Source organism: Podarcis filfolensis, assembly GCF_964270895.1.
Source record: "Podarcis filfolensis genome assembly, chromosome: 9".
Classification (NCBI taxonomy): Eukaryota; Metazoa; Chordata; class Lepidosauria; order Squamata; family Lacertidae; genus Podarcis; species Podarcis filfolensis.
The window spans coordinates 55,296,705-55,310,265 of NC_139610.1; the positions used below are offsets into that span (position 1 = coordinate 55,296,705).

Here is a 13,561-nt window from a genome sequence, read left to right on the forward strand (position 1 = left end):
ACAGTCATTTGAAAACGAGGAATTTAAATAAAATATTAACACCAGGGAGTACCTTCCATGCAGTTAAGAAGTATATTTAGCAAAACTACCAAAAAATGCCTTAATTATTTATTTTAAAAAAGCTAAACTCAAACAAGTTTTCTTGGATTTGCTGAAAATCTGTTCAGCACTCCCTTCTCGAATTCCCCCCTTTTCACTCAGTAACTAGCCCATTGAGATGCTCCCCTGACATTAGTCAGGTCTTTACTTTCCGCAAGGTATCAAATGACTGCTCTATGGTACAAGTGGTGTATAGCTATGCAAGAGAGATGGCCAGTTAGATACACTGCAGTAGTATCCTAAATTCTGATGTTCTGTAGAGAATGGCTGAAATGATATGCTACAAAAACAGGCACTGCCTTTTTCTAGGGAAATGGTCGCTAGGGAGGGAGATAGTGGCATTTCAGTGAGCATTTCAATTTCAAATATTCTGATTCTTTCGACTTTGAGTTAAGTATTATCTACAATTGTACCTTGGTTGCCGAACGCCTTGGTACTCAGACATTTTGGCTCCCGAACGCCACAAACCCAGAAGTGAGTATTGCGGTTTGTGAACGTTTTTTGGAAGCTGAGCGTCTGATGGGGCTTCCACAGCTTCCGACTGAGTGAATTTTGAACCATTCTGGGAGTCAAAGGGACCCCCAGAACAGATTAAGTTTGACCACCAAGGTACCACTGTACTTGATTTGGGGGGGTGGGCAGGGGCCCCACTGGCTACACCCATGGAGGAGAAGAGCATGCAAACCCAAGGCTTGATTCTGCTCATTCATGTACAGTAAACAATGTCTTAGTGTTATGTCCTAAACAGGCTGCTGTCTGGATGCTGTCTTTGAAACTTCCATTGCTGAAAAGGCAGACTGCTGTTCAGTTTAAAATGTTGCTTTTGCTTCTTTGCCCATGCAACCAACTATAATGAAAAGCTCCAGAGAGCTTCACACAAAGTCACCCGACTGCTCATATATAAGCTTTGCTGGATCTTGGTCCTGCCTGAGCACAATTCCCATATTTTAAAAACTGGGTGTGTTTTTTTCTTTTAAGCACCAGATTACAAACAAATACAATTTGGATACAAACACAAAAATAAAAAGGTCCTGTTTGCCGTTTAAGGAGAGCACAGCATACTTTTTAACGTTTTCATGGTTATAAAAGGCATTAAAACTGTTCAGCTGCTGCATTAGACACCATTCTTATACATAGCACCATGTTTTAGAATAGCCAAACAAATTCAGTGTTTTGCTTCGTATTCTTTATGTAATATATGTCGCTATCCTGATTAATAAAAATCAAGTCAAGATTAAGATTACAGCAACAAACAAACCCCTGCATGTTAAAAAGCTGCATTTCCAGTATTTCAGCACATCATAGATTCAGCACCAGTTGGTAATTTAAAATTTCTGCTACTGAAATACTACAGTATTTTTTACTTTAAAAACAAACTTCTCTTAATTAACTTGCTTTCATTTAAATGGTCACAGATGTAAAAATTGTAAAGGTTATGCATACAGATTATCTGTCTTCCAGTAAGTAGTCAAGCCAGTATTTCAACGTTAAATTTGCATAGGGTGCTTTGGTTTTTAGTTGTTAACGTGTTACCTGTGACCAGTTACCAAATGAATGTGGTGGCAATGTTACCTCTTTTGCTGGTACAAGGAGGTTTTCCCATTGACAAGTTAAAAAGAAAAGGAAAAAAAAAATACTGTCTCTTGCCCTTTTCCCTTGTCTCCAGCCTAGAAAGAACGACTACCTACCAACATAAAAACAAAAAACAGATGAGGTAATGAACGAAGATCTGATGTTTATATATATCTGTTGTAAGGCCCTGTAACCCGTGTAAAGGCATATGGAGATGTGGTAACCGTGGAGTTTGTGGTGAGAGACATAGTCCTTTGTGCAAGAGACCTGATGAAACGCATGTAGGTTGGCTCCAAATTCTCATTCAGTTCAGCCGGCTCCCGCTTCACTTTCTTGCCATGCACTTTCTGAGGCACATAATCCGGACCGTACTTTTCACAGTCCTCCTCTTTCTCCCTCGCCTTCTCCGCCATCTTGGCCTCCCACAAAGCTAGGCCGTGCTTTGGCTCGTTCATGCTCTTGTGCTGGTAGAAGACGAGCGATATCCTTGTGGGGTGGTTCCTGTTAGGGTTCTTCAGCGGGGTCGTCGCGTGGAGCTCACGTTTCGCGCACTCTATGAGAATTGACCCGTGCGACGGGGCGACCGCCACGCCACCTATATCTGGATCCAGAAAGCTCTGCTCATTGTCTGACCAGACGTCATCGGGATCTTCTGGCGGGAGCACCTCAGTTTTGTTTGCGCCTTCTTGGGAAGCAGTCCGATTGTGGTTAAGACCTGGAAGCATGTTTGACAACCCATTTTGGTTATTCTTGTTCTGGAGGTGGAGTGGATGAGCAGGGCCACTGAACATACCCGCGGCAGGGTGGTAGTCATGTGTTAAGTGCGGAGGGGGGTAGAGATGGTCGCCATTTTTATTCATGTAGTCCACACTTGGATTATTTAGATTTGATTTCAGTCTAGAGGCGATGTCCATAAAAGGACCATCAGCCTCATGTGTGGGGTAAGGAGGGAAGGAACCTGCATGCTGAATATTTGGTCTAATTGTGCAACTGTTGAGAGCATCTACCTGCACATTTTGGTTTCCATAATTCAAGTACCTGGGCCCAAAGTTCTGGTTGTTTCCAAACCTATGCTGATATAATGTATGAATTGGAGGTAGACTTAGCTTAGATAGAGAGTCTTGGCTCTGATACCTAAACAAGTCCATATGCTGAGGCTGAGACGAATAGGAGTTGTAGTAGGAGGAACAGTTCTCCAGAGGCAAGTTTCCGTTGCATTGATAATGCGGATATTGGTTATTTTGACCCAAGTGTACAGAATAGGGATTCACGAGACCAGGAGAATTCAAATAAGCTCCTGCAGGTTGTGAAGACGTTGGATAGATATTCATGGGGCTGGACCCACCATAAGGATCTGAGGCATGTGAAGAGTTTGGATAGGGATTGGCTGGATTTGCCAAACCCATGTAGAGGTTTGTGGGACCTGAAGCAGTGTATGAGTTGATGTGGTTTGACTGAGGTTTAGTAGGGAGGGCATGATGTGGATGTTGGTAGAGCTTCTGCTGTGTCATGGCTGGTCCTGAAAGACGTAACAGATCTGTGGAAGGGGAAAGAGAGAGAGAGGAAGAAATAGCTTTAGGAGGTAAGAACACCAATTATCACAGGTACAGGAATCGTTTTCTGCCTTCTTGTGTATTAGGAGAGGCACTGCTACTCCAACCCCTCAAAGAGGTTGGTGCAGCTCAGCACAGGAGAGTTCTCCCCTGCTATTAAGAACATAAGTAATACCATCACTGGTCAGTCCAAAGGCCCATCTGCTCCAGTATTTTATTCTCACGGTGGCCAATGAGATGCCCGTGGAAATCCCACAAGCAGAATAGGGAGACAATAGCATTTTCCTACTTGTGCTCTTTGGTGACTGTTATTCAAGAGGCGCATGCTGTCTTGGAAACTGCAGATAACATTTCACCATCATGACCAGGAGCAACTGATAGCCTTATCAGTGTATCTAAGGCTGTGCATGCATTGCCAGCTAGGCTGCTCTCTCTCTCTCTCTCTTTTAAAAAAACAATTTTCATTAAAGATTTTCTTCGTTTACAAAAGTGCGTCCATTGTCTCTTTTTTCAGGTTGTGTTTTTTACATTTCAATTACATTTGTTGTGAGACATTAGTGTTATATGCAGTATAAAGCTGGAGAAGAAAAAGGGGAGGGGAGAAAAAGATGGCCCTAGGGAACATCTTTTTCTCAATTATGATCGAAGCTGATTTAGAGAGAATGCATGAATATGCAGAATTTCATAACAAATAGCAGGACAGCTACGGATTATGGTTAATGTCATGCTTCCCAAATCAGCAATGAGAGCACACTGGTTATAAAGAGCAGTGTGTACACAGCCCAATTCCCTTTTAAACCTGCTGGTGGTTGCAATCACCAAATCTTACATTCGTCAATTCCATAACTCAGCTATATGCTGTGTCAGTGGTTCCCAATTAACTAAGTACTGTGGACCCCTTGTTTTTCAAAAGCCAAGCCGTGGACCCCCTACTTTTGAAAATTTTGACATATCTATGGCAGTTTTTGATATGCGAATGGTGCCATTGGTGGTCTGTGGACCACCAATTGGGAACATTGTGCTATGTAAATAAGTACATTCTTTTGTTTGTCTTGAAGATCCCAACATTCAGCTTCACTCTGGATTCTAGCATTATGAAAGTGGGAGAACACCTCCCTAGTCATTTTCTCCACACCACTTACAATCTTGACTTCCTTTCCTTGATTTCTTTCTAAGCCTAAACTTCCCACAAATGAGCAACCTTTTCTCATAGGTAAGTTGTTCCAGACCCTTGATAATTTTGGCTGCCCTTTTCTGTGCCTTTTCCATCTATTGAAGAGAAAGCAGGGATGCTGCCTCTTCCTAGCACAGCCATAAGAACGTAACATAAGATCACACCATCTATCCCAAGGGCCAGTAACCTTTTTCAGCTGTGGGCTGGTCCACCATCCCTCAGACCATGTGGTGGGCCGGACTATATTTTTTGGGGGAAATGGACGAATTCCTATGCCCCACAAATAACCCAGAGATGCATTTTAATTAAAAGAACGCATTCTACTCATGTAAAAACACGCTGATTCCTGGACCGTCTGCAGGCTGGATTGAGAAGGAGATTGGGCTGCATCCAGCCTGCAGGCCTTAGGTTGCCAACCCCTGATCTATCCCAACATCCTGTTCCCACAATGGCCAACCAGATGCTTATATAAAGCCTGCAGGTAGTGCTTGGGCCCTCCATCTCCCAGTTCTCAGAGGTGGTTTTCAAGGACTCAAGGAAGCTTCAGAAGAGAAAAAAGCCCCACTGCTTGCTTTTCTCTGGAATGAACTGTCTGTGACCTCCACAATGTAAGTGCAACACAACAACCCCAAACCCTCCTGCCTAGCAAGTTGTTAAGTACGGTTTGTCTTGTGAGTGTAAGAAAGTAAGCAAGGAAAAGTTAAACAACAAGAACCCCACTGTTTGTATTTCTCCGTGCTTGACATGGCTAGGGAAAGAACATCCTTAGGAGATTGTATACACACAGCTTTTTGCAGCTTATGTCTTGTTTGCCCACAGAAAAAAATAGGAACCCTGAAGGCTGTAAGGGCATTTCTGCGCACTAAGAGGTTGTTTGGTGTCAGGGAACTGTCATCTGAGACGAAGGAGGTGAAAGGGCTCATGGAGGGTGAGAGAGACCACTCAGCGGAGGAGGGGACCAGCAGGGGGAGAAGTGGAGTTCCAAGGGAAAGTGAGTCGGAGGGAGGGCTCAGAGACACTTCAAGCGAGAACAGTGGGGAGGTTTCAGGACCTCCCGTAGGGACACCCACTCCTCGGCGGAAACTGTCACGCCGAGAGTCCAGAAGACGCGTTTCCGTTAAGGAGCTTTTATGCTGGAAGAAGTTCCGTAAACGCCCACTGTCCGATTCTACGAGCGATTGATGGAGCCATGCTTAAGGAGCTCCATCACAGACAGAGGTTTGGGAACTTAGCCAAACTCTGAGGGATCAGGATTTTACGCACAAGCAGCTCACCATCCCATCACATTTGGTCTTCATACTTATTCAAGAGGCCCATTTGGATAGAAGCCTAAGGGCCAACCTGGATATGTTAAATGCATTATTGCTATTCTCCCCCTTTCTGTGCACTTTAGAAAATGTAAATGGCACCCAGGGTAGCTGTAATAGTTGGGGAACGACAACATAAACCTTAAAAGCTCCCCTCTCAAATGACGCTACTTACACTGGAATGAAAGCTCCCACTAGATGCATTTTTAAATATATATATATATATATATATATATATATATGTTTAAGATCACAGTAAGATTGGCCCTAAATAACCTCTTGAATTATTTACTTCTAACATACTTTTCACATGCTTTATCAAGGAAAAGGCAATGGAATTGCTGGGTGGCCCATCAGCTGCCTCCATCTGCACATCAGGTGAATGCTTGAGGAAAGCTGCTGCCAGTCAAAGTAGGCATTATTGGGCGATGAAGACGGACACATTGCCTGAATTGGTATAAGCAAGTATGTTCAAACAACTATGGGTTGAGGTCTATAGCTTGAATCAAACACCGCTTTGGTGTAAGGAAAGGCAGTATACGAATACCTTAAGTAACTGAAACGTCGTCTACATATATTCTGAAGTTGTTCACTGAACTATAGAAGACACTAAAAGCTGAACACATGCACTGCCTGCCAACTAACCTGCCTCACCCTTATCTTGAGTGTAAATAATACAAACAGCACAGGAAACAGAACCGTGAACCATGGTGCGTACTCATTACAAACCATACCTGCTAACTGCTTTGCATGACCCGATGCTTCTGAGATGGCCTGCTTTTGGCGTGCTGCGTTCAACTTCTCTCTCTCGTGTTTGCTAGACCCATTATCCATAGCAGCAAGCTTCTCAGTGGCTGCTTTCTTAGCTTCCAACTTTTTTTGCCGGCAAGTCTTAACTGGCTCCGAAAGCATCCTTACTTTTCTCCGGAAGGAGCTAAGGACCTGGATGCTGCCGTTCCGTTTTTTCTCTTCCTGACCTTCTGCACTTCCGAACTCGTCCACATTGGAGATTTTGTACAAAGGGAGCACATGCAATTGCTCATCTTCGGGTGTCTGGCCAATTTCACGATTGTCTTCTCTGGTGAGCGTACAGACCTGTTAAAACAATGAATGCCCTCTTAGCATGACAAGAACACAAAGGTCTGTCGTATGGCATGTGTCTCTAATGGGCTTATTTGCTTTATTATCCCATCTTTTCTGCAAGAAGGGCAAGGTGGCATTCTCTCAACAGCTCTGTGAAGCAGGTTAGACTGAGAGAGTGGGGGCCACAAAAGCAGTCGTGAAATATGACCGATCTTCAGGTGAGTCAGAAAGCAAAGTGACGTCCAAGAAAGGGGAGGAGCTCACATCCAGTTAAGGGTGCCTCTTCAAATGACTGAAGCATAGCAACACCCACCTAGTGCCATTCCAGCGCCCACTCAAGAACTATTGATGGATTTATTTATTTACATTTATATCCCACCTTTCCTCCAAGGAGCTGAAGATGGCAGTCATGGCTCTCCCCCTCTTCATTTTAACCTCACAACAATCCTGTGAGGTAGGACAGACTGAGAATGTGTGACTGGCCCAAAGTCACCCAGTGGGGATTTGAACCCTGGTCTCTTGAGTCTTAGTCCAACACTCTAACCATTACACCACCCTGGCTGTCTTTAGAAGGTTTACTTAGGATCCGTCGTGATAAAGGGAGAGAAGGGACACTGGATTAGTTGGCATACCCAAAACATGCTGTTGGGAGTTGAAGCACACGACTTTCTGAGAAAGTCCTTTGGTTTTCTCAGCTTTAAAGGAATGTGCTTCCCTCTGCCTCCAGCTGGGAACTTTAAGAGTTTCAGGATTCAAATGAAGATGTCAGATTTTGCACTTTTTGCAAGTTAAACTTCCCATTCAGGAGCTGATTATAACCACATAGCTCTTGAGCTCTCCTAGTCTTATATTGTTTCACTGTGTAATAAAAGCAAGGCTAGGAGCAAGGATTTTAAGAATGAACCCTGGGAATCTCCATCATCTTTTAATTAAAAGTCTGGAGGGTTTCACATTCCTCTTCATATAAGCATTTTGCCGTTCTCTCTCCCCAACCCCACCCGCCCGACAGCCATCATGTGCCAATTTAATAGAAATACAGATTATGAAAAAATAATGAACTTAATAGAGGAAATTAGTTCTGCATGAGTACGGCTGCATGCATCACTGACTTACCAGTGTGCTGCCATTCTGCATATTATGCAAGTCCCTGTGAGCATGAGCACAGAAATCCAGGCAGGCAGTGACCCCTGAGAATGGACGGCCTTCTTTTAAACCCAGACGGCACTCGGGTGCTCTGTGTTCATATTCAATCTGAAACAAAACAAGCGCACACACGCATTACTGAAATAGTCTAATTTTAAAATGCTGTATTATCCCAGAGGAAATCATTGCCTCAGCTGTGTTGAATTTTTTTTGACCTAGCTGGATTATTTTGATTTGTCATGTGGAGTGCAGGGGCCAAGTAACCTCTCTGGGGGTATATCCATTACAGCATTGAAGTCAAAATCTTGTAGGGCAAAGACAGTGACGGAAGACCACCGGACTCCCTGAAGTCAGCACTGCTAATGAACTACCAAGTATAAGACCTCAGGGATGACCCAATGAGGAGGTAGAATGGGACAATGATAGGCATATGGAAGTGGCAAACTGGCTCCCTTGGACCTCCTCCTTAACTCATTACTTGGGAAGGTAGGCTTGGCAATGCATTCTGGGTGAGGTGACCTGGAGAATGCCAATGGCGCTGCTTTCTGTAGCAGCTAGGAAGCCTGCTTAAACTTTTTTTAAAAAGGTGCTTGTTGCAGCTTACAAGAAACTGTAATTTTTGTTTGTGGGCTTTCTAAATGCAGTGTCAAGCCTGAGGAATCTCTCCCTCCCCTCCCGGTGGTTCAAGGAGCCAGGAGAAAACAAGAAAGCTTTTAAGTACGATTTATTCGGTCACTGCGGTAGCAGACAAAGAATTCCAGTCTTTACACCATTTGCTCAGTTGCTCACTCTGGCTCCCCCAACAGCATCGGGTCCTACGGAAGCCTCCCGTTGCCAAATGTCGCTGCGTACGTTGTTCTTGTACTCTCAACGACTGTCGTGTCCTAGGGGATGGAGGGTCTTCTATGTTTTCTAATGACTGCTGTCCCCCTCCCTTAATTCTCTCAGTTCTGTGTAGCTTGGCTGCTCGCCTGTCTGTACCTTGTTATCTTCCTCATAGTTTGGCTGCAGTTCAAAGCTCTCTCCCCCCCCCCGTCAGCTACAAGAGAAAGGGGGGGGAGATCCCCAACAGCCCTCTGCTTCTTCATTCCAGTCCCTGACATGCCATGACAAACTGTGACAGCGGCAAGGGCACTCTCTGGGCCACCCCAGCTAGGGACCTCCATGACCCCTTCTCAGAGCAAGGTTAAGGCAAGGAGGAGGACAAGGTGTCATTAAAACCACCCGTGTTGCTGCCACTGCCAACACTAAAGCTAACTGATAGGTGGCAAGGGTGAAGTGGAGGATACCACTGCTGTCACTGTGAAGAGGAAGAGTGCAGTGGCATTGCATTCTTGTTGTGCCTACTACTTTTGTCTCTTGAGGAAAGTGATTTGATGGATAACACAAAGGTCCATCTAGTCCAGCACTCGCCATTGGTGGTGGCCAGGCAGATGCACAAGCTGGGATGATGGAGAGAGCTATTCCATGTCTTTGGCTTTGAAATGTGGATACCACAGGCCTCCAATATATACTCATAGCAAATTCTCTTGATTTTGGAGCTTTTCGAAGTCAAAATGTCACCACCCAAGTACAGGAGGAAAGAATCAGCAGCATCAAAGAGCCCCAATCTTTGGGTTCCCACATTGCAGGAGTGCCAACCTGAATAAAATATTGAGGGGTCCAGGTAAGCCCTGCCTCACATAATCAAACACGGGATGTGGTGCACGCACACCACTTGAATGGCAATGCACATCAACTCTGGGGCAAGGGCCTTGAGCCCCTCAAATATTTTAGGGAGGGATGAAGGGACCTCGGCCCCTAGGAGTTGGCTCCTATGCCACTTTTGTGCAGAATTTGATGGATTTTTTAAAAATATATATTTAATAGAGATTATGGGATAGTATTAGATGTGTGTTGTAATCAATGTATTGGGGCAATTCAAAGTATATAAGGAGCATCTCATGGAGGGACATTATACTGTGTGAAATGAAAAAATCCCAACCTAAGTTTACTAGCAGAGTTAATTTTTTGGACCACTGCAATCAGTGCCATGAAGAACACGCAAGACCAACTGCTGCCAGAAGCTAAGGAATTCTGGTGTGGGAAAGATCTGAACCTTGGGAAGTCCTGGGGAAGTCTTTCTTGGGGATTTGGCTATTACTTTCAATACAAGATCAGAAGAGGTCCCAAATAACTCCTTAACATGTTTCATCCATTGTTCGGCTTCACATAATTAGAAGTAATTTTTATCCCACTTTCCTCCATTATCATAAGTACATTTACAACAATTCTAATTTGCATTAGTCACAGCACAGAGTGATCTTAGGAGTGGTAGCTATTTCCAACTAATTACTCTAAAATAAGAAGCATGTGGTGTTTAAATGTACTCTAAAGATGTCATTCAATCTTTTTTTAAACTTCAGATTCCCAAGGTCTCTGCCAAAGACTTATTATTATAATGAAACTTAATGTGATTGCAAAATAAATCAGGTTGTTTTAGTGTTGATAAGTAGCACCCCACCCACTTTTTTAGCCTACCTGGTTGTTATACGCATCAGGTGCCAGTTTCTTGTAAGTGGGTGCCATCAGAGTCGAGAGAGTTTGCAAATTGGACTCCAGCTTTTCTTCCTGTTTTTCAGTAAAGGAGTGATTTCGCGTGTTAACATTCAACTGTATTAAGTTTATATTGTAGTCCTAATTATCCATTACAAGCCAAAAAAGGGGGAGATGGAACGGAGATATTGCAATAGATTAAGTTACTGCAGTTACAATATTCAATGCTAGTAAATCGGGAAACACAGAGGAAAGTTAAGGTTATAAAATAGAGGAATTTTGAATTTGCAAATAAACCAGGGAAACTGCTGGCTTGGCAGCTAAAAAATGAATGAAGGGAGAATGGAGAAAAGATGAAAAGTGTGTTTCTGTGCATTTGTGTGAGAAGGGGAAGGAGGGAGGGAAAGGGCATCCTGCTCACTTCTAAACAAAAAATTTTTTTTCCTTCCAGTAGCACCTTAAAGACCAACTAAGTTAGTTCTTGGTATGAGCTTTCGTGTGCATGCACACTTCTTCAGATACACTGAAACAGAAGTTGCCAGATCCTTCTATATAGTGAGAAGGTGGGGAGGGGTATTACTCAGAAGGGTGGTGGGAATGGGTGGTTGGCAGATAGCTGAGATGAGCCTGTTGACGGCTCTTAACGACTGCAATAGGTCTTACAGGAAAAAGCAAGGGGTGAGAAGGTGAAAAATGGCTTTGTCATGTATAATGAGATAAGAATCCAATGTCTTTGTTCAGACCAGGTCTCTCCATGGTTTTAAGTTTGGTAATGAGTTGCAATTCAGCAGCTTCTCTTTCCAGTCTATTTCTGAAATTCCTTTGTAGTAATACAGCTACTTTGAGATCTTGTATAGAATGTCCTGAGAGATTGAAGTGTTCTCCTACTGGTTTCTCTGTCTTGTGATTCTTGATGTCCGATTTATGTCCGTAAATGCAACTCATTACCAAACTTAAAACCATGGAGAGACCTGGTCTGAACAAAGACATTGGATTCTTATCTCATTATACATGACAAAGCCATTTTTCACCTTCTCACCCCTTGCTTTTTCCTGTAAGACCTATTGCAGTCGTTAAGAGTCGTCAACAGGCTCATCACAGCTATCTGCCAATCACCCATTCCCACCACCCTTCTGAGTAATACCCCTCCCCACTTTCTCACTATATAGAAGGATCTGGCAACTTCTGTTTCAGTGTATCTGAAGAAGTGTGCATGCACACGAAAGCTCATACCAAGAACTAACTTAGTTGGTCTTTAAGGTGCTACTGGAAGGAAAAAAATTTTTTTTTTTGTTTTGACTATGGCAGACCAACACGGCTACCTATCTGTAACTGCTCACTTCTGACTTTGACTCCACCCATTACCTGCATTCAGGCCCTGCCCACTTCCCCCTAGAGGAATGCAGCCCCTGACTTCAGAAAGGTTCCTCACCTTCCTGCGTCAGACAGAAGAGGTAGATGGAAACACTTAGAAATAAATACCATTCTAGGGCGGAATGTTGTACTTTGACAAAACTTAAGACCATCATCTGACACTGTGAGTCATTTTTTAAAAATTGAGCTTTATCTTATCTTATCTTATCTTATCTTATCTTATCTTATCATTCATTCATTCATTCATTCCCAACCCTTTTTCCTGACAAAGACTCAAGGCAGTTTACTGATAAAAACAAAAACAGCTAAAATCATAGGGGGCGGGGAAACCAATAATTTAAAAACCATTAAACATGGATAGGATTAAAACTATATATAATCTATTAAAACCATGCAAAGGATTACAATAAGAAAGCACCAGCCTTCATATTCAAAGCAGTCAGTTCCAACAAGAACACCTGCACTTGCAGGCAGAAGGACAACAAAGAGGGAGCCAGTCTTAACACCTCTAGGGTGGGGGTTCCAAAGTCTGGGAGCAGCTACCACAATTAGAACAGACATGCTTTGGAGAGTGCCACACATGCCATCTATTTAGTCCCTACCTCTCTTGGATCATCCCCCAATAGTTTAAACTTCCTTGGGATCTTGCTTCTGGCAAACTTGCACCCATTGTAGTACATACTCCATGAGCAGCCGAAGGAAAACGATGCGCCACAACTCTCGGGGTCCAGGCCTTGGCATGCGCAAGTTCGCCTAAGAAAGGAAAGAACTGCATTTGTAGCAACCTAAAAGCATAGTGTGGACACCTGCAAAGAATCCCTGCCTGGAAATTTTTTTTACACATCATAATGTTTTTGCAGCTATATGCACTACGCCCAACTTCTGCACTCCCTGAAGAACCCTTCAACAGGCCTCTAATAAATTTTTGTAGGAAAGGAGAGCCACCCTTTGGCCATGTGTCTAAGGAAGTCTTGGCCATGATGTTGTTGCAACCAGAGCAAACTGCAGACAACTGATCATCTTATATGAAAAGCCTTTAGTAGTACCAAGAGTGGTTGGAAGTGAAGTCAATTGCTTGTGTTCTACCTTCATCTATAGATATTTGATATAGAAGCAAAACAACAACCTTCTACGTGTGTAGGGGTGTGTGTGCGTGTGCACATATGAAAGTAGTTTCCTTACAAGCTTCTGAAAACCAGCAGTTCACATTAAGGTTGCAATTCCATACATACTGTGAAGAAGAACCACTCAACTCAATGGGACTTGTTTCTGTGTATTCATACATAGTATTGCACTGTAAACAATTACTTTATTAAAAAATGAAAACCAAAGGAAGGCACCTTAGCTCTGAATTATATTGAATAGGTCCAGAGATCCCATGTGTGGTGGGACAATCATGAAATGCTCCAGCTGATAGGAGGAGGTAAGGTGTGATGTCTACTGACTTTCCTTCCTGCAACCCCTCCAGTTCCCAAATTTATTCCCAGTGGTTTTGAGAGACACCCAGAACATTCTGGGCACAAGCCTGCTGGGGGGCTGCAGAGGGAAAGAATGGCCAAAAATCGCCTCCATCTCTTTCTATCTGCAGATCAAAAGACCTTTCTGCAAACAGAAGGACCTCACCTGTTTGTGGAAAGGCCATGCTGGAGCCAATCCTACGTATTCACAAAATTCCAATACACCTGGCACAGTCGTGCAAACCCAGTACACCATTTTTACCA

General features: G+C 43.5%; 1 protein-coding gene across 2 annotated transcripts in view; it reads right to left on the reverse strand.

The window, feature by feature from the left end:
* Positions 1-419: 419 nt before the first annotated feature.
* TET2 (tet methylcytosine dioxygenase 2) overlaps positions 420-13,561 on the reverse strand; it is a 70,421-nt gene continuing 57,279 nt past the window's right edge. For both annotated transcript variants that reach the window (XM_083631578.1, XM_083631577.1), the window contains exons 6-10: positions 12,443-12,593; positions 10,452-10,541; positions 7,902-8,039; positions 6,440-6,800; positions 420-3,208 (exon numbers count right to left, since the gene is read on the reverse strand). In XM_083631578.1, coding sequence (XP_083487704.1) covers positions 1,836-3,208; positions 6,440-6,800; positions 7,902-8,039; positions 10,452-10,541; positions 12,443-12,593 — 2,113 coding nt within the window. In that variant the 3' untranslated portion in view covers positions 420-1,835. The remainder of the gene's footprint in view (positions 3,209-6,439; positions 6,801-7,901; positions 8,040-10,451; positions 10,542-12,442; positions 12,594-13,561) is intronic.